Source organism: Ambystoma mexicanum, chromosome 8 (genome assembly GCF_040938575.1).
Source record: "Ambystoma mexicanum isolate Mex_15411 chromosome 8, UKY_AmexF1_1, whole genome shotgun sequence".
In the NCBI taxonomy this organism is placed as follows: domain Eukaryota; kingdom Metazoa; phylum Chordata; class Amphibia; order Caudata; family Ambystomatidae; genus Ambystoma; species Ambystoma mexicanum.
In genome coordinates this window covers 1,681,063,870-1,681,090,679 of record NC_090929.1, presented here as the reverse complement: position 1 = coordinate 1,681,090,679, position 26,810 = coordinate 1,681,063,870, and the positions used below count along the sequence as shown (strand labels likewise).

The window sequence follows — 26,810 nt, the reverse complement described above, 5'->3', positions numbered from 1 at the left end:
ATGTGCCAACTCTACGACCTAATATAACAACACCATGCTTATAAAGGAAAACTATATAAATGTATGTAAAAAGAAAATATGTTTAAAGGCTTTTTCTACATGTGATTTTCAATACTTTGCTGCAAGTATATTTTTGCTGAGGGCATGTTGCTGCGTGTATATTTATCATCCTAAAGCTCTATTATAAGGAGGCAATTTACACGTGTCTATGCAACAGCCAGGTCATCGTTAAAGGACCAATCATCTAGTTGGTGGGGGCTTTCTCGACTTAGAACACTGGATCTGCCTGTTAACAGGGTGGGTGTTGAGTTGTGTGAGGGCATGAGGGGTGAGGGGATAGAACCTTGAATTGCAAGCTGTCCAGCTTACTACCCATAGCACCAAACCCAGCCTTTCATTCTGCATTTGCTGTTGCTATGTTAGGGAAGCTTTGAATACTAGTAGCCAAGCTCGGACCCATCTCACTATTGATATGCAGCTTGGAAAATTCCAGTTTTGTTTGTTTTAACCACTTCCGCCATATGGGGCACACATCCAGTGTAACGGGGCTTTACCCTTGTTTCGGGTTTGGGACAAATTAATATCTTGTTTAGTTTCCAACACAGCATATAGGGCAGTACAATAATAATAGTCAAATCAGATAGACTCTACTGACGGTGTCAAAGACAGTACTGCAATTATACGTGTCGCCTGATACTTACGATTATCCACAAGTGGGTCTTCCGCCCTCCACAGCAGGCCTTGATGAGAAAAGTCTCAGCAAAACATTGTCACATCACCCTCTAAACTCGTATAAGACTTCAGCTTGCATGGTGCCTCAAAGTTCTTTGCAATGGTTTGTATATACAGCAAGAATGCCTCTGTTAAGCTAAAGCATGGGTCAAGGCTCTGTACTGAACAACAATATTACTGTGCCCTCCACCATGTTCCTTCTTTAACGTTTTGGAGCAGAAGCACATCCACGTGCCACAGAGACCAGCTGAAGCCCCGGTAGAACAAGGGCCTCCCGAGTCAGCCCCACTAACAGTGCGATGCAAGACACTGCTGCAGGGCTTCCCACTGTGTCAGAAGGCACCCAGTCTCCTACCTCAGTGGATTCTCTCTAACGTCCAGGAGGCACCCATAAGGGGGAGGTGGACCAAGGCTTCCAGCACGCTCCTTGGCTCGGACTGCCACCAGTTTGGGCTATGCAGTCTCCTGGGCGCCACAACAGCCTCCTCGCCACACTTCTGAAGGCCTGGCCCCAGGCAAGTCTGCTGTTTGGATTTGTGCTCCGATCACTCACTGTATAATCTATCAAAGAGGATCACCCCCCTTTCACTTCCCCTTTGCGAGAAAATGCATTATTTTATGATTATTGGGGCTTAGTTAGGGTGCTACCATCTTGGAGGCAGGTCGGCTACCACCCCCCACCCCAATCTCATATGAAAACTTCAATATTATGTGCTTTCTAAAAAAAGAGTGCCAAACCCAGTTCTTGAACAAAGCCAGCAATATTCAAACACTTTGAACCTGGGATGTGAAAATAAAGCAGGTGTCGACATCCAGGGAAACTCGCTCTGCCAACCAATTCCCACTACCCTCTTCAACTAACACTGACCTTTCATCAAAAGACAATTAAATTGAAAACCTTTCAAAGATTTCTTTTTTAAATGTACGTATTGGGCAGTGCAAACCCGTTTTATCTGGGAACGCCCAGTTACTTAATGAAGAGACTCCAATGCGTTGAGAATGCGGAGGCTCATGTGCTAACTAATATCCCATATCTGCGCTGTAATGAGATCACTTCTTTTGGTTACCAATTCAAAGTTTTATGTATGGCCCATTAGTCTTCTTCTGGTGAGGGCCCGCATTCTTTCAGGCATGTCTTTGGAGGTTCAATCCTTCAAATCCTCTCATATCCTTATTAGAAAATCTCATGTGATATTTCCATGATATTTCAGGTGCAGAATAGGTGGAAGCTCCTTTTCACATTTGGTTTTGCCTCTCTAAACACCTTCAAACCCAACTTAAACTCACCCAGGACCACTAACCGTTCAGGAAACTCCTGAAAACCTGGCTTTTTGAATGGCATAGTCCTCTTGATGTGTCTGTTTTCCCCTCGCAGTGCCTAGTGGCGGATGTCTTCTCTTTGCTCATGCTTTACAAGAACTCCTAATATTACATAACATAACACTGTACAAGAGTGGCCTTGAATCAAAGGAATTGTCATTCAAGGCAAAAACCGATCTCATGTCACAAAAGGAGGCATGAATATGGCCAGTGTTTCGGCAGCCCTTGCAATTAGCCCAGCCAGTCGTATTAACTGAAGTAGCAAGTGACAAGTGACTAATTTCCCTATTTTTGGATCCAAAAATTGCCTGAATGTGTAATGCCAAAACCTCAAGTCTGCTGAGCCCATCAGGATTGGTTTGTCAGGCTGGCGGTATTGGCAAACTCATCTGTCAAATAATGGATTTACAGGTGCAGAGAAGGTGGAATGATTTTCTGGAACATAAGAATGTTGGTGTCATTATGTGAGATCAATTTCCCTCTTTGTAGCCAGCAATGTTGGGGGTTGCTCACCTGTGCTGTATTTCTCTGTTGATTGCAGTCCTTCTTCCAGTCTCTTATGCTCCATTGTCAACCTCAGAAGATGTGCAAGTGTGTCTGATTTGATGAGGTATGGCCGGTGCACCTCCCACACGATGCCCAAAGCGTGCAGCACAACATCTGAAGGCAAAAGGATATAGCTGTTAAAATGAGATTGGACTGTGTGCATGCTGTTCTTAAGAGGCATGTAGTGTAGACACAAGTCATGCATTCGATTTGAAACCCGGGTCTAAGCAGGGATTGCATGTGATTGTTTTCATGCCCTTTCTGGTCTTTATAATTTTTATTTTTACATAAATAAACATGAACATGAATAATCCAATAAACATACAGCCAATCAATTCAATGTAAATAAGCAACATATCACAACCAATTTAAAAATAATCATCAATGTACTAAAAATAGAACCGGTTGAAGAAGAAGAAAAAAGAAAAAAAAAAGAAAAAAAAAAAAAGGAAAAAGAAAGGAAAGAGAAAGGAAAAAAGAGAGCAAATGCAGGAAATAAGGACTAAGAATACTAATTGCATGAACCATACAACAAATTCAATAATAAAACAACCAATGCACATCCTATAGATGTCATACAACACAATAGTGTACAAGGATATGCATATATTGTCCCAGATCAAAGTTCTGCTTTACTCATAGGCATCAAGAAAGCAGCCCCAAATGTCCCAAAACTTGTCAATGTCATCAGTGAGTTTGTAAATAGCTCTTTCATATGTCGAAATTGTAAGAAGCTCCTCCACCCAATCATCAATGTTGAAATAATTACTCGATTTCCAGGACCTCAAAATGAATTTTTTAGCAACCATACATGCACGTAGCAGCCAAACTTTCTTTCCAAAGTCAATTTCCTCCAGAAGAGAATCATCGCCTAAAATAAATAATGAGGCATTCATGGGGATTGCAATGTTTAAGACCAAACTTAATCTCTCACATACCTTTTACCAGAACTGCATCGTTTTAGGACAGGACCAAATCAAGTGACTCAGAGATCCTCTAGAACATTTACATTTCCAGCAAAGATTGTTGTCTAAAAGTTGTCTCCTGAATAGTTTCTCCGGCGTCCAATAGGCCCTAAACAACAACTTCGTTTGAGAAGCTCTGAGGGACCAATCCAAACTCACCAAACGAGTGTTCTCACAGCACCTTCGCCAACATCTGAAGTTCACATCTTCCCCCAATTCCTCCGCCCACAGAGCATGTAATCTCGGATCACCTTTCCGAGTAGCCTTTATGATACTATACATGGTAGAAGCAGGGTGAGATGCACTGAGGCATACAGTTATAGCTGCCCAGGCTGGACTCTGAACAGTCAATTGTGGCACCTCAATACAAGCCGAAATAATAATCTTCAACTTTCGATATTCGGCAAATGAGCATTCCGTCATATCACACCTCTGGCCAAGCTGAGTGAACGTTAACCAGTTCTCCCCATCAAACAAATCTCCAATGTATTTGATACCAGCCACAAACCATTCCGTCCAAAACAGTGTTTTGCCCTGATACTTCAAGGCTGGATTATTCCATATGGAGGCATCTGGATGTAAATATGGATCTGCACTCATACGGATTGAGAGTTCACACCAGCAGTCTTGTAAGAATGAAGTAAGGGCGCTGATTTTTCTTGATTTATTCCTTCGAGTGGTTAGCAGAGCTCTCGGGTCTAATTGGGATACAGCACTGCATTCCCAAGATAAGAGGTCAAAATGCTCAGACTGTACATCTCCAGAGTCAATAACTTTGCACAAATGTCGAGTGGAAAAGGATAAATGGTAGTCTGAGAAATTAGGCAAATTCATTCCCCCCAATTTCAATGGGAGTTGAAGTTTCCAGATTGCAAGTCTCGGAGGCTTCCCATTCCAAATAAAGTTCTGCATAATCCTATTGACCTCCTTAAAGATGTTTCCTGGTATCTTAATGGGGAGCATGCTCAGGAAGTAATTTATCCGAGGAGCCAGGTTCATCTTCAAACAGTTGATTCTGCCCCATGTCGATAACTTCAAAAGACTCCACCTCATCAAATCTGATTTTAGAGTCGGAAGAATCCGAGCAAAGTTAATGGCTGGTAACTTCACTATGTCTGCTCCAATCCATATGCCAAGATATCTCAACTTTTCAGCACACCACCTGAATTGAAATTGAACACATGTATGTCGTTGACACAACCCATTGATTGGAAGGATCTCGGATTTACTCCAGTTAATCTTATATCCCGATATCACGGAGAAGGAATGAATGTCTTGCATCAAATAAGAAATACCAACAGCCGGGTCTTGAAGGGCAATCAACAAATCATCAGCATATAACCAAACCAAATTATTCCGACCATTTCCAATTACCGGTTGAAGGCGTACATCCGCCCTTAAGCTCACTGCTAGAGGTTCCATAGATATAATAAAAAGGAGAGGTGAAAGAGGGCAACCCTGCCTTGTACCACGATGAAGCTCAAACGGATCGGAAATAAGGCCATTCGTCAGCACACTTGCAGAAGGGTTGGTATATAACAACTTAACCCATCGCTGGAAATCTTGCCCAAATTTCATCTTCCCCAAGCATGCAAATAAAAAGTTCCATTCAACACGATCAAATGCCTTTTCAGCATCCAGGGAAATGACCGCACTGGCAATTGGTTGATTATGCCCTTTCTCAATGGTCAATAGCAGGCGCCTCATGTTGTCCGCCACTGCCCTGCCAGAGACAAAACCCACTTGGTTCTCATGTACCAGAGTTGAAACCACCCTATTTAACCGAACAGCCAGGATCTTGGCCAGTATTTTGCAGTCACAGTTTATCAGACTGATCGGTCGATAATTCTCACATCTGGTAGCAGATCTGTCTTTCTTCCTCATCACTGTAATCAATGCATGTCTCATTGAGTCCGGCAGTGAACCAGATTCAAAGCAGCATTAAAAACATCACACAAAAGCTGTAGTGCGGAATCAGGGAGGGCCTTATAAAATTCATTAGGTAGTCCATCAGTGCCAGGTGATTTACCCATTGTTAGTTTTGAAATTGCGTGCTGAACATCATCTATTTCCACCTTCCCTTCTAAACTCATCGCATCATCTGTTGTCAGGCTAGGGAGAACATGAGAGTCAAGGAAGTTTTCAATTTCATCATTTCCACAGGACAGATCTGAGGCATAGAGTTTTTCATAGAAGCCACGGAATGAATTGTTAATCTGTTTTTGCTGCGTCTCCAATGTGTTAGCAAGACTCCTTATTGCAGGAATGAAACGATCGCTTTCAGCCATCTTCAGCCGATGTGCCAGCAATTTCCCTGCCTTCTCACCATTCTCAAAATAATTAATTTTTTGTCTAAACAGTGCATAGTCAACTTGGCTGGAGATGAGTTTGTTAAGTTCATACTTAGTTTTTCGTAGTTCATTCTTTGCATTTTCATCTCTGGTTGCTGCAAACAGAACATCCAGGCGCTTAGCTTCAGAAGAGAGTCTCTGAATTTTTTTCGTTCTCAATTTCCTTTCTTTGCCAGTTTTTGAAATCAGTATCCCCCTAACAAAGCATTTCAGAGCTTCCCAAACTGTTGAAAGTTGAACATCGGCAGTCCTATTAATTAGGACGAAGTTATCAATTTCTTCTGTCACCTCCTGTCTGATCTGATCATTTTTCAGTATATAAGAGTTCATTCTCCACCTTGCTGATCAGCATAAACTCTAGAGGCAAAGGACCTTGCCTGCCCATGCCCTCTTATTTGTGTAAAAGATGGTAAGGTTGAATTTGTGCTGCTCCAGGAGTCCCTTGCCATAAAGACACAAGCTATTAATGCAGTTTGGGGAACCAAATAAATAAGGAATTGCATTACATAGTTTTCCATGAACAAACAAAAACAGTATAATATGTAAAGGCACCGCAAAATGCATGTGGGATTATGTATGTCTTGATCAGGAGAGGGGGGACACAAATGATGTGTGATGTACTATTCTTCTCATGACTGTGTACTCACTACAAACATGGCATGTGACTACTTGTTGTGTGAAGGACCATTAAGAAATCATGGCCCCATACAGCCCACATGTCTCCCATAACCCTGTCAATCATGTAGATCCATTACATTCTGGGATATGAAGTCATAAAAAGAAAACTTCAAGTCCCAGAATGCATGCACGAAAGAAGCACATATAAATGCATGGCAAGGATAGATACTGCCAATCTGAATATGGGCCTGCACTTGCAAGGTGGGAGGTCTGGGCGACTTTTCTGTTCAGCACGGTAAAAAGGTTTGATCTTACCAGCTGCGGGAGTAGCGCTCTGAACGGGGCAGGGGGCTTCCTTGATAGCCACACAGTAACTTGAACTAGGCCGGAGAATGCCCTAAATAATAGTGTCTCATGTTAAAGAAACATAGATAATAAAGATGGATCACAGGTAAGTATATACAATTTTGCAATAATATATACAATTTAGCATTAGGCTGAGGCACAGCAAATAGACCTCAAAACATGCTTCTTCTGAAACTTTGCAAGTCCCATGACCCCAGGATCATACGGTAAGAAGTAAATAACTTTTTTTTACCGTCGAGGCCATAAACGAGAGCGCATGGGACCTACTGACAGGCAATGAATGCACAACCATTTTATAATTCAGCATATTTAATTTACAAAGCCTGATCTACTGACGGTTCCAGAAAGCCTGTGGCTTTTTCAAATTGCCCCTGACTAGATTTCTGCTTTGGAAGAAAGTTGAAGAGTTCTTAATGTGCGACATTTATACGGTAACGTGTTCTTGTTTCAAGGCTCTGAAAGGGTTTATAGTGATATTTTCGAAAGGCATATTTTCGAATGCCATTTTCTCGACACAAATTTGCTGAAAAAATGTTTTTTAATGTTTTTTTTAATTTTATTTTTTTAAATGGGGGGTTCCCCCCAAACCCCTGTTTTTTTCATTTTTGTTTACTAACAAACCAAAGATGGGCGGGACAGATGAATACGGTTCTGCTGGTCATCTCAAATGTTTCAATGAATTTGCATTATGATGTGGGAATCGGTGGTTGTATTGTGATGTCACATGGGAGGAACCAGGGGTGGTGTGGTAAGGTCTGCAGGGCCCAATCATAGAATGTAATGCATGCTCTTCTATAGGGGTTTGCCATTACTAATCAGCTATTCGTGGGGAACATTTTTATGTTGCAAAGTGACTGATGTTAATTAGCTTAGATGATTATAAAAACTTCTGCTTTAGGGATGTTTCTTTGACAGTGGCTTTTCATGCAGTTCTGTTACATGTTTTGTTTGAATATTGCTGTCCCAGCTGCGTCAGGGGCCCTAAATTAAACTGTGCTAATTCTTACCTGACGCACACTACTTTTTGACTACTTTTGTAATTTTTTACTGGTGAGTTCCAAGGCGACCCCCCTCAACAATTTGACTGCCAGTTACTTAAAATGTTTATGCAGTACTGATTCCACTAAAGAGTTTTCAAAGTAAATTTTAAAAAAGAAAAGGATAGCCAGCGCGAGCATCCATGTCAGGCATCCTTGGAGTTTTCAAAGTAAACACCTGTGGGGGATTTAAAAAAATAAAAAGGATCGCCGGTGCCTTCATCTGCATCCTTGAAAAACAAAGAACCGAAATTAGAGTAAAGGACCCATGTGAGTAATCCTTTACTCTAAAACAAACTAAAAAAACAGCGACTGGTGCGAGTGAAATGCCAATTCGAGGGATAACGGTAAAAACACTGGAAGGGTTTAGAGGCACTCCACTCTATGCCTGTTCACCGCCACTGCCCAGGCCTGCACTGGAACGCCTGCGATCACTGCTTCTCCCCAGGGGGCCCCCAGTCTCCGCTGCAGCCCCAGGGCACTCACAATACTGCTGCTCCCCACAGCAGAGAGAGTCCAGCGTTACAGACATCCAAGGCCGGCTAAAAATAGAGTTGTGTGGGGCTCCGCATGCTACATCTGATTGCTGCGCTGCACCTTGCATGCACAGCTGAGCCCAAGTAAAGTCTTTGAGGCCCTAACACATTGCTACTGCCTGTTGCCTTCCTGCCAGCAACTCAAGACAGAAGAACATCAAGAAAGAGCAGCAGCAAGGATATTGAGTCAGCCCTAGCCAAACTGTCTCAGAAGTAAGACGTTTTTATGTATACTTTTTGTACCGTGCACTGTATGGACTGTTTATATTATTTAAGAACTTTTTAAAAAACCTTTTTTGAAGTATTTCTAGAGAGTGTCCCATGATTCCCCACCCCCTTTTACAACACTCTCATAAAACCCTGCTGGTGTATTTATTTATTTATTTGACACTTATATGTCCCTTATACAAGAAGACAGTGTTTCTATGCGCTGCACGGCACGGCACAGGGAAGGGTAGAGGGGAGCAAATAAACAGTGAGACTGACAATGAATAAATAGAAATGAACAGCAGTCCTACTAGGCCTTGTGACATTCAGAGCGTGCAAGTGCAGTGAAAGAAAAGGAAAAAAAAGGGGGTGGGTTGGGGTGGAGGTAAGTGTAATTAGGGTCCCCCAGGCGAGGAAGTGCCAGAGGTGCATGTTGGGGAGGCAACAGGTAAGTGCAAGGGCGGAGACATCACAGGCAAAGAGGGAAGTCAAGATTCCTGGAAACCGCCTGGACTGCCTGACTTTACCTGGACTTTTTCTGGTCCCGCCCCCCTAACACAGGAAGTGCATATAATCTACTTCCCGCGCGCATTAAGTACGCGCTATAAGTAGCACTGTTTGCTGTCCAGTTACGCTGCCCTACGTGCTCAGGATTCCTGGAAACTGCCTGGACTGCCTGACTTTACCTGGATTTTTGCTGGTCCCGCCCCCTAACACAGGAAGTGCATACAATATACTTCCCGCGTGCATTTGCGCGCGCGCATTAAGTACGCGCTATAAGTAGCGCTGTTTGCTGTCCAGGTACGCTGCCCTATGTGCTCAAGATTCCTGGAAACCGCCTGGATTGCCTGAATTTACCTGGACTTTTGGTATTTCTTTACTTGCCCTCATTACTGTTGTCATACACTCTAATATAAGTATATATTACTTATATATGTCCCTTTTTCCATTATTTCAGCTGGTCCCGCCCCCTAACACAGGAAGTGCATATAATCTACTTCCCGCGCGCATTTGCGCGCGCGCATTAAGTACGCGCTACAAGTAGCGCTGTTTGCTGTCCAGTTATGCTGCCCTACGTGCTCAAGATTCATGGAAACCGCCTGGACTGCCTGACTTTACCTGGACTTTTGGTATTTCTTTACTTGCCCTCATTACTGTTGTCATACACTCTAATATAAGTATATATTACTTATATATGTCCCTTTTTTCCATTATTTCAGCTGGTCCCGCCCCCTAACACAGGAAGTGCATATAATCTACTTCCCGCGCGCATTTGAGCGCACGCATTAAGTACGCGCTATAAGTAGAGCTGTTTGCTGTTAGCTGGCAGCTGGTTGCTAGTTGCTTTAAACATTCTAACATCAGGTAAAAGGGAGTAAATAATTGTTGCTCATTGCTTGACAGGCCATACTCTTACTTAGCCATTTTTTTTGTTGATTCTGTTACTTAGCCAAGTGCTGTCAAATTACTTAGTGCATACATTGGTTTTATGTTCAGTGTGCTTATAATCATCAAATTCAAACACACTAACTAATTTGCACTAAAATTCCCTTTCTTGGATCAACAACGTTGATCTCCTATTAATACAAACATGGCGAGTGGACTAAGACGCGCTAAGGGCAATTTGATTACCCCCTTTCCGCTCTCTTCTAGTAACATTAACTCGCTTGTATGTCATGGGAAAACCTCATACATTGAATCGACTTCCCCCGAAGCTCATGTCAAAGAAGCGTTGCCCATGCCCTGTCATGCTTCACATGCTGCCCAAATACATGTGCAGAGAAATTCCCCAATCTCTAATCACACTCTACCCCTCGCACCCTCCGTGCATTCTGTCTCTCCCTCCTCGATTAGCACCGACGTGTGCAAAGCCATAGATGATTTCAGAAGTTGCTCTGAATCACCCCTGGTCTTTGAAACCGACAAAAAGCAATTCGATTTAACTATGGAGAAAATGGAGGCGCTTGATCAGGCCGTCTGCTGCTCCATTGGCACCTTGACACCAATAGTATTTAACTCAGTAAAAAAGCGCATGTCCTTTCATTCGCACCTGACGAACTATTCTAAAAGTCTTTTGGACATGAGCACTGACATTGTTGATGATATAAACAAAGAGCCACCTCCATCTCAAACCACCTTAACTCTGGAACCTGTGGTAATACACAATCATTCCTCTCACCTATCACCATCTCCTGATGAGAGTCCTATCCAACATTCCCCCGGTTCCTTTCCGGTGATCATCCGGATCCTAGACCTCCTCGACAAAGGCCACGACCTGACCCACCTCGAATTGAAGGAGATTAAATCAATGCTCTTACTCATGTCCTCAAAGATGGATTGCATTGAAGGGTTTATTATGGCAGCGGAAACACTAAAAAACCTCAAAGTAGCCCGAACATAAAATCACTCACTTGCGACCAATCCAATCTTCAAAAATAAAAATACTCAGTGCTGTCTAGAACGAACTTCCACACCTCCTTCAATCTCTTTGGAAGTCTAGCCAAACCTCCCTGTATGTATTTGTCAAAATGCTCCAACTGAGCTAAAAACAGCCATAGAAAAAATGAATACCATCATAGCGCTATATACCCCAAAATTCACTCAGCCTAAAAACGGCCCCGATAGTCCAACTGAGCTGCTCAAAGTACTCGAACAAATGCAGCCGGACTCTCGAGAACATCTTTCAATAGAGAGGAATACTGGCTTTATGTCTCGTCTCAGAGAGCTAAAAAACCACATCAAAGAGCTGTTAAAAGGTATGCTAAAAGAAGAAAGGACGCCCTGACGAAAGGTTCCAGCACTCAAATCAACCCACCTATTCAGTCATTACTCATTACTACTGAAACAACAACAGATGAAGACCACATTGATCTTCAACAACTTTCAAAAGAAAGCCAAGAAGCCTTAATTCTGCCCACTAAACCTACTTCGAAACCACCTAGCAAAGCAACAAATACCCCAAAAATGCCTATCTCGTTTGTCAATGCAAACTCTCCCAAAGAAATCATATCTGTCAACTCCGACAACAAAGAAGCACCTGTATATCCTAAAGAGATCAACAACGTGCCAATAACAACCAAATGAAGAAATAAAAAAGACAATGTGATAACAAAAAACTTATCCATGTGCTTGGAGTCCCAGAACGAGCAGGCTCCGACACAATTGACGGGAGTTAAATCGAATTTGGTCAATTATTTTCCAATATGTGGCAGAATTCGTACTACCCCTCATGATGATACTCTGCCCTTAGATCCTCCCATCACTACAATGACCAAAACCTATAGTGAAGCCTGCACAAACGTTCTTAATTCCATTCCAATTTCTACTCGAATTACAGACCTCCCTAATATCATTGGTCCTATGACAGTAGCAAATAGACGGGGCATCGATCCACTTGCAGCAATATTGCCAGTGGTTCAACTACCATCTTCACATCTGAAAAATTCGGACCCGAGTACTACTAATGTATTATCATCCTCGACCACCAAGTCCTTAATTGAACCTAACTGTCCTACTATCAATACTGATAAAACAGACCCTCCTAGTATAGTCCGACCAGAGATAGTTGTTAACGGACGAGGTAAAGTAACATCTCTTACAATACTACCACTCACAGAATCCCTTTCCTTGCCTACAACTAATCAGAACCTGCCTAGTGCACCACCATCCTCTGATCACAATTGCACATTGCTGCATGGCCCTGCGCTACATAGATCTATCTTAGAAGCTCAAACCTCCACAATGCTAACTCATCACGATATTTTAGACATTCTGAGGAAAGAACTTTACGAGAGATCCAGCAAAGCCAGCCCGAACAATCATGTCCCCCCTCCTGATAACACCTCTGACCCTCACATAAAATCGTTCGATTGACCCCCTGATAAGATCCAACACATCAACATGGAAAAACACCATCTAATAGGGATCGAAAGAAAGCGCAAATTACTTGGAATAAATCGCATTAATTGTGCTTTTCTTCCAATACTCTTCAGTCGAATCCCCCAATTACGGATGTTTAAATCAGAGGATATCCTGAGAGTATTATTATCTACAGAAAACAACTACCGTGCTGTGTGCTACTTGTCCTCTGAAGCTGTCATGAAATACCTATGGTTCAATAGGGAAGGTATAAAAGAAGAAGGCCTTGTCCTAAGCACAATGGAAAATGAAAAAGAAGCAATGAAATTCATTGAGTATAAATTCCCTCAGGCTTCTATTCCTGAATCACAATCTGCTCTGCTACCTAAAACTAATGAGGATGCAAATGCAGCTATCAACAAACTACTAAATAAAGCGGGCATTTCTCATGATCTCCCGTGTCTAGCCCCAATGCTCAACTCCCTTTTCAAATTCCAGGAACCATATTCTACATCACAGCTGCCCACAAAAACGTTCCTAACTTTTCTATCTTGGAATTCATGCGGCTATCACAATCTTATGAAATGGCACTCAACGATAGATTGTGATAACCGTCCATCAATATTAATGATACAAGAAACCATGAAAACCATTGCTTTTTCGTTACCTGACTATACAACGCACTGCTTACCGGCCACACGATCTTCTGCTGGTCGCCCCTCTGGAGGCATTTGATAGCAGTAGATAATGCCCTAATGTTTAGTTCCAATATTGTTTGGAAGGCCAACAATTTGCTCGGGATATTGTTAAAGACAAATATCTATGAGTATCGCCACCTAATTGTAATTACAATTTATTGGAATCTGGCGCACACTCCAATTGATGAGATGATAAACTTGGCTGAGAACTGCCTAGAATTTGTAACTCATGAATACCAAAATATTGAAATAATACTAGGAGGCGATTTTAATTGTGATTGTAGGACTAACAATGAGCTTAGAGGCTCCAAAAGTAATATACTATCAAAGCGCAGAGGCACCATATGGAGGAACTTTTTAAAAGATTGGGACCTGTACATTATTACACCTGACCAAAAATCCAACTGGATTACATGGTCAAGAGACGTAAAATTCTCAACGATTGATTTTATATTCGTCACTCACAATCTGCTTGTAACATCAGCGCCGCTAAAAATCACCCCAATGTCATATGGGGACCATGCACAAATACTGGGCAAGTTAAAAATTAATTTCCCTATTTTGGCAGCTGATCCTTCTACAATGTTGTGCGAAATAGATCGCCCTCAGGTTTCTCTGAGATGGAGTCAAGTTTTATGCAAGCTATTTTTACAATATGTAAAGCTGGCCATTGCCAATCGCCACATCTCAGAGGAAACCCCCAATAGTGCTATGGAGTTAATTTACGCTGAAATAATTCATGTTGCATAATCAAGTGCCACTCTCAGCTCCTAATGCCATATCTGAATCTACTTGGCACACCTATATCATAAATAAATATCGGATCCCTTATCAGTTTCTGAATATTCGTACAACTTCTTTACTATATCAAGACCTTCCCCGTTTGAATTGGACCATTGCTGATATTAAGTGGGCTATTTCGAAACTTAACGATTCTAAATCAGCCGGTCCAGATGGCTTTCCCCCCTGCCTGTACAAGGCAGATCCGGATATATGGGCTACGATTATAAAAACCAAATTTCAGGCCATTCTCAACTCAGGAATTATTCCTGCTTCTTGGCTCTCGGCTAATATCATACCGATATTCAAAAAAGGAGACCCTTCCATGCCACAGAACTACCGGCCTATCGCCCTAATTGATACGGAAGCAAAACTCTTCGCTATCGCTTCTTCTCTATGATCTCGAAAACCATATCGAAATTAATGAGTTATACTCTAAATATCAAACTGGGTTCAGGAAAGGGATGAGTACCTCGCTCAATGCCATGATAATGGCATTTACCATCGCAGGAGCAAAACAAACATCTGCAAATCCAGTTTATATTGCCCTTATCGATATGACTTGAAAGCAAGCGTCCCCAAACAGCACGATCCTCCCCGCAATGAGAGACAATGAAGGACTCTCCCAAAATGGGAATAAGGCCAAGACAGAGTGCGGGTGAGCGTAAATGGGAGTTTATCAATCAGAATTGGGCATGCAAAGAACTCTGCAAACTCCGAGAGCGCTCTGTCTGACAATAGCAAAGACAGGCGTATATATTTACAAAAAACGTCATCAAAACCTACATACTATAGGGGGCACAAGTTCATTGGGATTGGGTGGCGACGACTAACTATAGGTGCTGCTGCGGTGTGGTTGGTCTTGGCTGGAGGACGTCACTGGTCACCCTCGTGGGTTGGGCTGGGCCTGGCAGGTCGGCTTGAGTTAATCCGGGCGGTGTTGGTGTGCCGAGGCGGCCTGTGGCAGAGATGAATGCCTTTTCTGACTTACTTGCCCTCTGCCATGCACACCGCAGTCATTCAGTCATTTACAGTTCTATTCTCTTTAGTAAATCTTTCAATAGGTTAATGCAACACAGGAGGAATGCACCTTGTGAGGGGTCTGGACTGGAGATAATATATCGAGGCCTGGTTACTCGTGGTCTATTGACCGGGACCGTAGGTCGAGGGGCTAAGCTTCGGGGACTGGGGCGGGTGGTACAGGTCTTTCTGTCTTGTTAGAAGTGGTTATGGATGTTTCGCTGTGTGTTGTCAAAGTGTTGGGTGTCCTGATTGCACAGGGCCATAAGTCTGAGACAGTCCGGTGGGTTGTGGGGTTTACGAGGGGGTGCTTGAGTTTAAACTAAGGTTTACTGCTGTGCTGTAAATAATGCAGGTGGCTGGCTGCGGCCTTGGGTGCTGCAGTGGGGCTACAAGTCTTTGAAGCGGCTCCAGTCGGGTCGGGGGAGGCGTGATAACGCAGAGCGGGGCTCTGTTCTCATGTCTTGGCAGCATTCTGAGGGAGGGAGGGGGATACATCGAGACCTTGTACGCTTTCACAAAGGTAACTCCCTCGTGTGTTGCCGAATATAGGTGAAGACATCGCAAACACTTGAATACTTTCTATAATACTTATTTAAAATCACTTCAAAACATGCATTTAACCTTTGCTGGGTGCGTTTCGATTATACCCAGTCCGAGCACCATATTTGTACATTATATTCTAGCAGCTACAGTGTTTTAGTTACATGCATATACATTCGCAGTAAATGAGGTAGTGGTTAGATCAGTGGAGTACATAGAAAACGACCCGCCACTGTATGTGACGGTGGTAGCATATGAGGGGCTCAGACATTCACACATGATAAGTGCACTCTCGCGCATTCTTTACATGAGTTCATAGTATAGTTGCATCCGCTTTCTCGTGTACTCTAGCAGCATTAGCTTTGGTTATGGCGCGAAACCATGTGAGGTAGGCTGCCCAGTGATACACGCAACGAACAGATCCCTGGAGCGTTCCTTTATCATTAGCATCCACCTGCAATGGTGCGAGCTCGCCATAGCTTATATCATGGGAGCATACTCTCTCATTTTAATACATTCTACAGGCGTTTGTATTTTGTGGAAGAAAGAAATAATGCAGAGGTCTTGACATTAATATATACATATATATAAAGACTGTCTGCCATCAGAGGACCATTTTACTGTTCATCTCATTGTTCAGGCCTGCTGGCCGGGTCATGCTGATAGTGGTGGTACACTGCGGGAGGTGAACTGTTACAATGTTAGCGTATTGCGCTAGCTCATGTCCGTCTTGTTCGTGGGAACGTGCTCGCAGCGGATCTGCCAGGGTGCTGCGGCAACAGGGATGTTCTCCAAGGGTGGGGGCTGCGCTACAGTGCGCTGAGCTCACACCATCTTTACCGGGCAAAGAATGGTTTTCGGGCCTAGCTAAATTTGTGTTGTAATCAATACATGTGGGCATTCGATACGTGTGGGCAATGTCTCCAGTGGGTGAGCCCTCCACCACCTGGGCCCGGGTGGCATGAGGGAACGCCCAATGGGCCATAGCCCTCACCTGGGGAAGAAACGCAGGCGAGAGGGGTCTCCTGGACCAGTCCTCCCCTACATTTCCCCCCTTTCGTTACTTAAGTAACGAATTCTTTAACTCCTCTATCCTCCTACATTCTGCTTCGTCCATCACCGCCTCATCCCATGCAGGAGTTCCTTTGATAGGCATCCATGCTCTGCACACCCCCCTTAAACTCTCACCTCTCCTGGCGTATTCATCTGGAGTACACGTAAGATATATGCACCCACCATCTCCTTCCAAATCTACCCATACTTCCTCGTACCATTCTAGTATGCGGGGCTCTTTGATGGTGGTGTGCCAAAGCTTATCTACAATATCCTTGTCGTGGTACATGGGCACCAGTTGGTACCTGGGTGTGTTGTCTACCCCTGTTTGTACTTGTGCTTCTTGCATCGTTTTTATTGTACCGTGTGAGTTGCCCATTGTCACCATCATCATTGCACCATTTGGTACTGCGTTAGCACAGACTCGAAGACCCACCTGGCATAGGCAGAAAATCAAAAGGAGGAACACCACAGCTGGCATTAAAAATTTCATCGTTGTTCCAAGCCATGAGGGGACCCAGGAGAAGAGGTTATCGAACCATGTACTATCTTCTGCTCCGCCTTCCATCTTCATTTTTTCTCCCAGGTTGTGGACTGCTTCGATCACATGGGACAGGGAGCCGTTCTCTGCGTCTTCAGAAGGTACGAAAGTGCAGCAGGCACTTCCTATTTTTCGGCAAACACCGCCGTCCATAGGTCCATACATACCTGTTTTGCATGGTCATCAGTCGCAAGGCTCTTAGTTCCACCTTTATTATGTTAAAACCTTCTTCAGTGTCGTTCGCCAGCTGAATTAATTCCCAGCGGGTTATCTGGAGCCATTTTGCGTTAGCCCTTGCTTGGACACTTGATACGAGCGAGGCAAAAAATGTTTCTGCTGAGCTGAATAATCGATATTTGTCTGGGATCTGGGCCAATAGTTCTGATGATGCCTTTGATATATAGTTTGATGCTCGTCTGTTGCGGGTCAGCACCTCTTCCTTGCTTCCAGAAGACAGGACATACATTTGTGGTTCTGCAGTTGGTTGGGCCACACTCTGTTGTATGCGTTCCTGTGTCCTTTTGCTTCCATCGATGTGGCTTTCCGGTATCACCATCAGAGCTGAGTGCAGAGTGGCCATTGAGCAGCTGCCACTCCACGACGGGGGGAGGTGTAGGTATGCCTGGTTTCCACATACCCAATACGTGTCCATAAGGGCCGCAGTCCCTTTTCTTAGGTCTGGGATAGTGAGGGTTTTGTTGCACTTCTTGTTCGTCCCCATGGACGTTCTCCCCTCTCCTTTGAAACATAGTTCATAGTCCATTTCATTCTGCAACTTGAAAGGCTTTTCGATGGGCGTAACCCAGGTTAGTTTTGAAATGTGTTCTCTCCATACGGGTGTGCATGTTTCTTCTATCCATTGCAATTTCTCCGGTGCCACACCCCTCAGTGCTTCAGCTTTGCACATTACTTCTTCATTCTTCCACTTGTTATCAGAAAAAAGTGTCCCTTCGATTGCAAAAAATGGTTCTTTCAGACATACAACCCCTGACGGTTTTGGGTAGCACGTTTTCTCGTTCTGCAGCATTTGAAAAGTCACTTCATGTGCCTGGAAGGTGTTCTTAATTCTGCATAACGTGAGATGAAGGAGACATTGGGCATCTATAATCGGCAACTCTTTGGGTAACAGTACTTTGGGTGTACCTGATGCGTGAGGGATGAGGGAGCAAACATAACAGCTCTCGTTTGTTGTTTGTTTAGCTGTGGCACTCATGTCTGCATACCACTTATTTGTTTGGTGGGGGTGTCGTGGGTCTTCCATCTTATCTAGGCCTAGCCCATAGTACTCATCATACTTCCCCCTCCCTGCTTCCCTCTTCCGTCTATTGTTCTTATTCCTCATATTCTTCCCGATTTCCTGGGCAAGAGACAAACTAGACCCCCCTTTCTCATTCCCGCCCCCCTTCACCCAGTCATCATATAATATTTCATGTGTTTCTCTCATTCTTTGATTCTCTATGGCCGTGGGGGCAGGTTGGCTGGTGGGGGTATTATACAACCAGGATATGGCAGAGGGATTTCGGTCGTTTAAACTGTGAGCATTGTAATTAGACATCTCAGGTGGGGACAGTGTGTTGTTTTGTCTTTCACCGTTTGGCCCTCCATCGTGTGAGATGACAACATTGGATGACGTAGTATAGTAGCCCCACACAAGTTTAGTTCCATCCCATATCAAAAAATCACCTTCCCTTGTAGTTGCATTGACACTTGCAGTTGTATTGGTCCCAGTAGTTGTGTTGCTCCCTCCCCCCTCGTTCATCTCGATAGAGATGAACGCTATGAACCAGTATGTAACCAGACCAAATAATAATGTAAAAAACAATATAATGCACGCAGATAGTCCACATTCATACGAATATATACATTTCACAGTTAACCATTCTCTAATTCTAGTAAATCTATCCGTTGCAGGCCGCCCGTTAGATGCCATGGAAGCTCCTGTTTTAAGATATAAAAGTGCATTGAGTGCATACATGTAAACATTTTGTTGGCACCATCAGTGCCAATATACATGTGACGGGGAATGGAAGCGGGTGGGGATACGGGGAGGGGTATTCACAGACAAGGGTGTATACAAGCTCATAGTTTGGCATTCCATTTAATATATGTATATATATTCACATTCAACAAGATGAAATTTAAAACAAAATTTTCCCTTTTTTTTTTTTTTTTTCTTCTTTATCAGTTGTGCATTTCTTCAAAATCAGTACCAGCACATACACGCAAGTTCATATTCAGTCATTCTGCTCAGTTGCAGCGTTTGCTGTTGTCTGTGCCTCCCCATCTACCTCCTCTTGTACGTTGCTATATGCCTTCCGTACATCGGTCAAGTGCACCCAGTACCTCAACCCTTTGACCTTTACCGCCGTAGGCGTGCAAAATATTACTTCATATGGGCCATGGAATCGTGGTGCATTCCACCGACGCACAAAACTTCTGACATATATCCAGTCGCCTGCCATTTGCTGTAGTTGTTGCCCTGGCTCCGTGACAGCGCCTGTTACATTTCCCTCTTCTCTAGTGAAGGGTGGGGACAATTGCTTTGCTATCACGCGCGCTGCCCTTGTCAGTTTCTTTAAATAGTCTGTGAACTCATCTCCCAATATCGCAGCGCTTCTGTGAGCGTCTGAGTGTTCGCGCAGTGGTGAATGTGCTGTGTTCATCCGTCTCCCAGTCACGATCTCGTGCGGGGACAAATGGTGGTCTTTGCTTGGCTGGTTTCGTAACTCAAATAGCGCAAGCGGTAGGCAGTAAATCCAATTCTTTTTTAATGAGAAGCATAGTTTTGATAACCTGCCCTTCAAAAGTCTGTTCATCTTTTCCACTACGCCATTACTTTGAGGATGATAAATTGAGCATAATTTATGTTTTATTCCCAACAATGTAGTCACTTCCTTAAAAAGCTCATTCACAAAATGAGTGCCATTGTCTGAGCGGATCACGTCACAAATTCCCCAGCGCGGGAATACCTCCCTTACTAGGAACTTGGCAGCGCTCTTGGCATCGGGTCGCGCGCAGGGTCCTGCTTCCACCCACCTTGAAAATGGGCACACGACCACAATCATGTACCGTGCACCATTACACCTTTCCCCCATGTCTGCGTAATCTATGTGTAGTTCCTTGAATGGGCCAATGGGTTTAGGGATTGTTCCCCGGAGAGTGCGTAATGTCATCCCTGAATTGTATATTTGGCATGTTGTACATTCCATTGCCAATCGAGACACATGCTCCTGAAGACAGGGCACAAACCATTCTTCCTGTATTTCTGCTGCGATGTGTTGTTTGGTGTTATGTGCAGGGAAGTGTAGCTGTTGAAATGCAATCTCTAGTAGCTGAATTGGCATTACCACCTTCCCCGAGTTATTTTGCCTCCACAGCAGGTCTGTTCCTGACTTGCTGCACCCTCGCTTTGTCCACAATAGTTTTTCCTCTGCACTGGCTCCTTCCTGCAATTCTATTATTTGTGGTATGGGCATGACATTATATCCCTCTGGGGGCTCTTCGTTTGTTTTGTCCTTAAGCATGTATTCACCTGTGTCATTTTTCTGAAAATAGGAAGCCTCCTTGGCGGCAGCGTCCGCTGCCGCGTTCCCTAAACACACAACATCTGTGTTGGATGTATGTGCTTGGCACTTTACTATTGCTACTGCAGTGGGGTTTTGCAGGGCCTCAATTAACTCTTTTAACAATTCTGCATGCTGTACAGGTGTTCCATCTGCCCTCCTAAAGCCCCTCCGCCCCCACCTTGCTAGGCCTCCATGTACTGTCGTTGTCATGTAAGCTGAGTCTGTGTATATCGTCACTGCACAACCCTTTGCTGCATGTAGTGCTTCTATGAGTGCAATCAGTTCTGCTGCCTGCGCGGAGTAATGTGATGGGAGACGATATTGTACCAGTGTTTCATACTCACCGTCTTCTAACCTCACCACTGCCATGCCAACGTGTTTTTCTCCCGTGTCCGCGTCAATTGATGCGGACCCATCCACAAAGTACACTTCCCCTTCGCTTAGAGCGTTCTCACACACCACTGTCTCCTCCCCGCTTCCTCCTGTGTAGGTTGCGCAATCGTGGTTCTGCATGTCTTCGAGCGTGCACGCTTCTGTAATGAATGTGGCGGGGTTCACTGTCTTGCATCTCACTATATGGATGTTGGCACTGGACAGTATAATCTCGTAGGCGGTCGCCAGCTGTGTGGTCAGTGTGCTTTTTGATCTCTCGAGTATTGCAAATAATGAATGTTCCACAAACAATGTCACAGGGCAGCCCATTACTATTGTGGCACTTTTCTCAATCGCGAACGCGGCTGCAGCGAGTGATTGCTCGCACGCGAAATGGCCCTGCATCACGGCATCTAAAGTGCCACTATAGTAAGCCAATGGCTTGTGTCCTAAGGATGCTTTTTGTGTCAGGACTGCTGTCATCAGTGTTTCTTTGCAGTGGGAGAATAGGTAAAACTCGCGTCCATAATCAGGGTTTGCGAGTACTGGGGCGCTTGAAATCAACTCTTTTAGTGTTTGGAAGGAGGAACTCATCTCTTCCGTCCATTCCACCTTCCTGTTCTCCTGTTGGGCCACCTTTAATGCTTGTAATAAGGGCCTGGTGTATGCCGCATAATCTAATATCCATGCTCGGCAGTAATTGCACATTCCCAAAAATTTCTGCATGTCTTTTACTGTTGTGGGTTCTTGTACTGATCTTATGGCTTCTACCCTGTCTGGTATTATTCTTTTCCCATCTCTTGAAATCAGCTGTCCTAGGTACAGGACCTCTGTCAGACAGTATTGTAACTTTCCCTTGTCCACTTTGTACCCCTTGTTGGCCAGCAAAGTCAATAATGTTATGGAATCTGTTCTGCATGTCTCTTCGTTTCGTACGCAGACTAGTAAATCGTCTACGTACTGAATAATGGTGCTCTCAACTGATAGGTTTCCTAGGTCTTCATGTAATACGCGATTGAAGATGCTCGTGCTCTCGCAGTAACCCTGTGGTAATCGGCAATGCTCATACCTTTTACCCCCCAGTGTGAAGGCGGTAAGGTATCTACTCTCTTCAGCCAGGGGTATAGAGAAAAATGCGTTTTTCAAATCCACTACGGTGAAATGTGATGCCTCTTTCGGGATGCTGCATAGTATTGATGCGGGGTTCGGGACTAGAGGGAACTCCTTCTGAATTACATCATTGAGGGGGCGTAAGTCCTGTATCATCCTCCAAGACCCCCCTTTTGCTTTTTTGATCGGATAAATACAAGTGTTACATGGGGAGTTTGAAGGCACTATTATCCCTTGTGCTAGTAGGGCATTTATTGTCTCTTTTATCCCTTCTTCAGCTTCACGAGACAGAGGATACTGTTTAACTCGTGGTAAAATTGTTCCTTGCTTTAGCTTTATTACCACAGGCTGTACTCCATGCAACAGTCCCACATCATGGGGGCCTGTTGTCCATAAGTTGTTTGGTACGAGCCTCATGTCGTCATCAAAAAACGACGGTGGTGCTCCTACCACTGTCATCAATTGGACGGGAGTCTCCCTTGCTTGTATTAAAATATCACAGGGCACCGCTATTTCCATCACTATTTCACCATCCCCTTCTGAGTCTGAAAAGAGATCCTCATCTGTTACCTCTCGCAGGGCGATGTTGGCGTTTGTGCATAGCACTGTGCGCCACTCACACCCTTCCTCGTCCACTCCGATCACAGCTATTCTTTTTGCTGACACTTGCACAGCGTGCAAATCTAACGATACCACTGATCCTGGTGCTGTGTTGGGGCACACTATGGGGCGGAAGAGGAACTCCGCCGGGATCCTCCAATCCATGCTTCTCAGCTCGGGAATAATGAGTGCCAGAGTCTTCAGCCCTTTGATAAACATTTCCTCATTTTGTGGCAGTCCTCGTATTTCCTGCGTGGTTGTGTAGGCTTGCACTACCAACATCGCACGCAAGGGGCATATCCCGGGTGTGGAACACACTATCCCTCTCTCGGTAAATGATATGGTCATGTTGAGTTTACTCAGGAGATCCCTCCCTAGCAAGTTAATTGGGGAATGTTCGTAATACAATAAGGGTGCCTTCACAGTCTTACCCCCCACTGTTACATCCAAAGCTTCTATTATGCTATAGAACTACGACAGAAAAGTCGATACTGTTTCCCACAATGAAAGCGAAATGTGATTAATCTCACCTTGACAGAACGAGGAGACCACCAGGAAACAATCAAGTGCAGCTGTGAAAGTTACCCTAGGACAGCCCTGCCCTCTCCGACCCGGAGTGAGATTAACCAGGGGAGAGAACAGGGTAGCCAGGGAAACCCTCAATGGGGAAGAAAACCCTGGACGAATCTGGATGTGTTGAGAATCCGGATGGTAGATGACTGTCTTCAACAAGTGGCTGTGGGCAGGAAGGCTTCGTCTGGAGAAATGAGAGGACAATGATCAGAGAAGTAGAGGAGAGATGGGAATGAAAAGTGGAATTGAAAGGCTTAGTGAAAGGTTCTCACCAGCGGAGGGAATGAGAGGATGAATTATTTAAGGCTTCGAAGGAGAAGAGATCGGGAGATGAGAGCTCTGGAATAAATATGACTTGGGTCAGAATCTGAATTGAAAGAGGTTGATCAGGATTCAGATTTTATGTAACTTACAGCTAGCGGGTGTATCAGCAAGATGAAAGTTGATTTTGGCGAAACCGAGACGCCGAAGGATATCTGGAAGTGATGAGAAATCCCGAGAGAAAGCGAGACCGGACTGGGAGCAGGAGCCTGGAGATGGGAACTATAGAGACAAATAGGTTACAGGGTAAGTCAAAAGGTTGACAGTAAGAAGTAGAGCTCAGAAATCCCTAGAGGCGAACTCACGGAGCGTCTGTAGAAACAGTAGCGACGCAAGGAATCGCCGGCTTCCGTGTTTGATAAAGGATCACGTGAGCCAGCCGGAACGTCTCGGAGAAACGTGAAGAGTCTAGACGCTACTTTCAAAACGGAAGTCATCTTGAGAAGGATTATCGGGATTAGCGTAGAGAATGTTACTACACAACTGGTTGCAAAACAACCGATTGCGAGCCCATAGTGACCACCTCCCACGATGTGTAACAGTATACCCCCTCCTCCTGGGGGGAGAACCCGGTTTACCCGGGTGAAGAAGAAAGAATCGTCGAATCAACTTGGGGGCATGCACAGCAGAAGCCGGCTCCCAGGATCGTTCAGCAGGTGAGTAACCCTTCCAGTCTATCAAAAACTGCAATTTACCCCTCTTGTAACGAGAGTCACAAATACTGGCCACTTCATACTCTGATCCAGTGGCCGTCAAGACTGGAGGCGGAGGAGGCTTCACCAATCTCTGAAAACGGTCCGGAACCACCAATTTGATTTGAGATAAATGGAACACTGGATGAATCCGAGACCAGGAAGCCGGTAAGGCGAGTTTGATTGCAGCAGAACCAACCCAGGAGAGGAATTTAAAAGGCCCAAAATACCTAGGAGACAATTTAGATGGTACAAGATGCCGGGGAAGGAATCGGGATGCCAGCCAAACAGAATCTCCCGGGATGATGTTAGGGGCTGCCCGACGATGCTTATCTGTATTCCTCTTAACCCGATCTTGAGCCTCTTGAAGAGATAGTCTGGCCAGTTTCTGTCCCTCTTGAATGTCTGATATAAGACTGTCAACTCCAGGGAAAATGGAAGCAGGGACAGAAACGGTAGGTACAAAGGAAGGGTGATACCCATAAGAACAATGAAAAGGACTGGTGTGAAGAGCAGAATGTTTGGCGTTGTTGTAGGCGAACTCTGCAAATGGGAGCAACTCTACCCAATTGTCCTGAGCTGCAGAGATGAAACATCTTAAATATCCTTCCAAAGTCTGGTTTAATCTTTCCGTCTGCCCGTTGGTCTGGGGGTGATAACCGGAACTTAAGGCTCTCTTAATGCCCAGAATGTTACATACTTTCTGCCAGAAAAGAGAAGTATATTGGGGGCCTCTATCTGATACAATAGTATCTGGGAGTCCGTGTCGAGAAAAGATTTCAGAAAGGAAGATTTTTGCCATATCTGCTGCTCCAGGAAGCTTAACCAACGGGATAAAGTGTGCCAGTTTGGTAAAATAATCAATGGTGACCATGATAGTGGTTTTATTCTCAGAAGGAGGTAGGTCCGAGACAAAGTCAGTGGAGATAAACTGCCAAGGTCGGTCTGGAATAGGCATTCTAGAAAGTAAACCCAAAGGAGACATCCGAGGAGACTTAGACTGAGTGCATATCGTGCAGGCTGAAATATAATCATGTATGTCTGCCTTTACTTCCGGCCACCAAAAATGTCGTTGAACAAGCTCCAAGGTTGAGGCGTAACCTCGGTGGCCAGCTGCTCGGGAGTCGTGACACATTCGTAGAACTTCTTGCTGAAGCGATGGAGTGGGAAGCAGAACCTGAGCTCCCTGAAAATAATAGCCCCCTTCTTCAGTGAGATGATGAGTAGTAGCAATTTTTTCACATAGAAGTTTGTTTTGATTAGTAGCAATCAGTACTTCTTGAAGAAAGTCCGTTAGTACCGCGATAAACCGGGCTGTGGGGAACATCCTTTCAGAACAGAAATTAGAAGTGGGAGAATCCTTCCGAGAAAGAGCATCGGCCCTTAGGTTATGTTTTCCAGGAAGAAAAGTGAATTCAATCCGAAAGGGAAGAAAGAAATGAGCCCAGCGGGCTTGTCTGCTGTTGGTCGTCTGGGCATTCTGGAGTACTCTGAGATTTTGGTGATCCGTTCGAACTGTGACAGGAAAGGAAGACCCCAAGAGCAGATGTCTCCACTCTTCGAAAGCCCGTTTAATAGCTAACAGTTCTTTCTCAAGAACAGAATAATTCAGTTCGGCTGCGTTGAATGTTCTAGACAGATACGCAACGGGTCTTTCTTCCCCCTGGTCAGAGAGTTGTAACAGCACAGCTCCCATAGCGTATTGAGAGGCATCAGTCTCCACTATAAACGGCTTGGTCTGATCAGGGGTAATCAAAATAGAGGCAGAGGTGAAAATTTCTTTCAAAGTCTGAAAGGCCCTTTGGGCGGCTTCGTTCCAGCAGAATGTGACGTTCTTTTTTAGCAATTGAGTGATAGGCAGAATAATTTCAGAAAAACAGGGGATAAATTTCCTGTAGAAATTTGCAAATCCTAGAAATCTCTGGATGTCTTTGACACAGGAAGGACTGGGCCAATTTACGACTGCGGATACCTTCTTTGGATCCATAGATATGCCCAGGCTCGATAACACAAAACCTAGGTAAGTAACTTGTTCTTGATGGAACACACACTTTGAGGCTTTACAATAGAGATGGTTTTTCTTGAGTCGACCAAGGACTATGTTTACATGATTTACATGGTCTTTAGGGTTGGATGAATAGACCAAAATATCATCCAGGTAGATGATTACAAAATGAAACAAAATGTCCGCGAACAGGTGATCCATAAATCGCTGGAACACTGCTGGAGCATTTACAAGACCAAACGGCATCACATGATATTCAAAATGTCCGAATGGTGTGCGAAAGGCGGTTTTCCATTCGTCTCCAGGAGCTATTCTGATGAGGTGGTAAGCTCCTCTGAGGTTGAGTTTTGTGTACACAGAAGCCCCCTGGACAGCCTCAATAATGTCAGATATTAAAGGC

At 44.4% G+C, this 26,810-nt stretch overlaps 1 protein-coding gene across 1 annotated transcript in view; it reads right to left on the bottom strand.

Moving 5' to 3' along the window:
* Positions 1-26,810, bottom strand: part of BTBD16 (BTB domain containing 16) — a 1,066,677-nt gene that overhangs the window by 712,417 nt on the left and 327,450 nt on the right. The window contains exon 7 of the mRNA XM_069611979.1: positions 2,566-2,712. Coding sequence (XP_069468080.1) covers positions 2,566-2,712 — 147 coding nt within the window. The remainder of the gene's footprint in view (positions 1-2,565; positions 2,713-26,810) is intronic.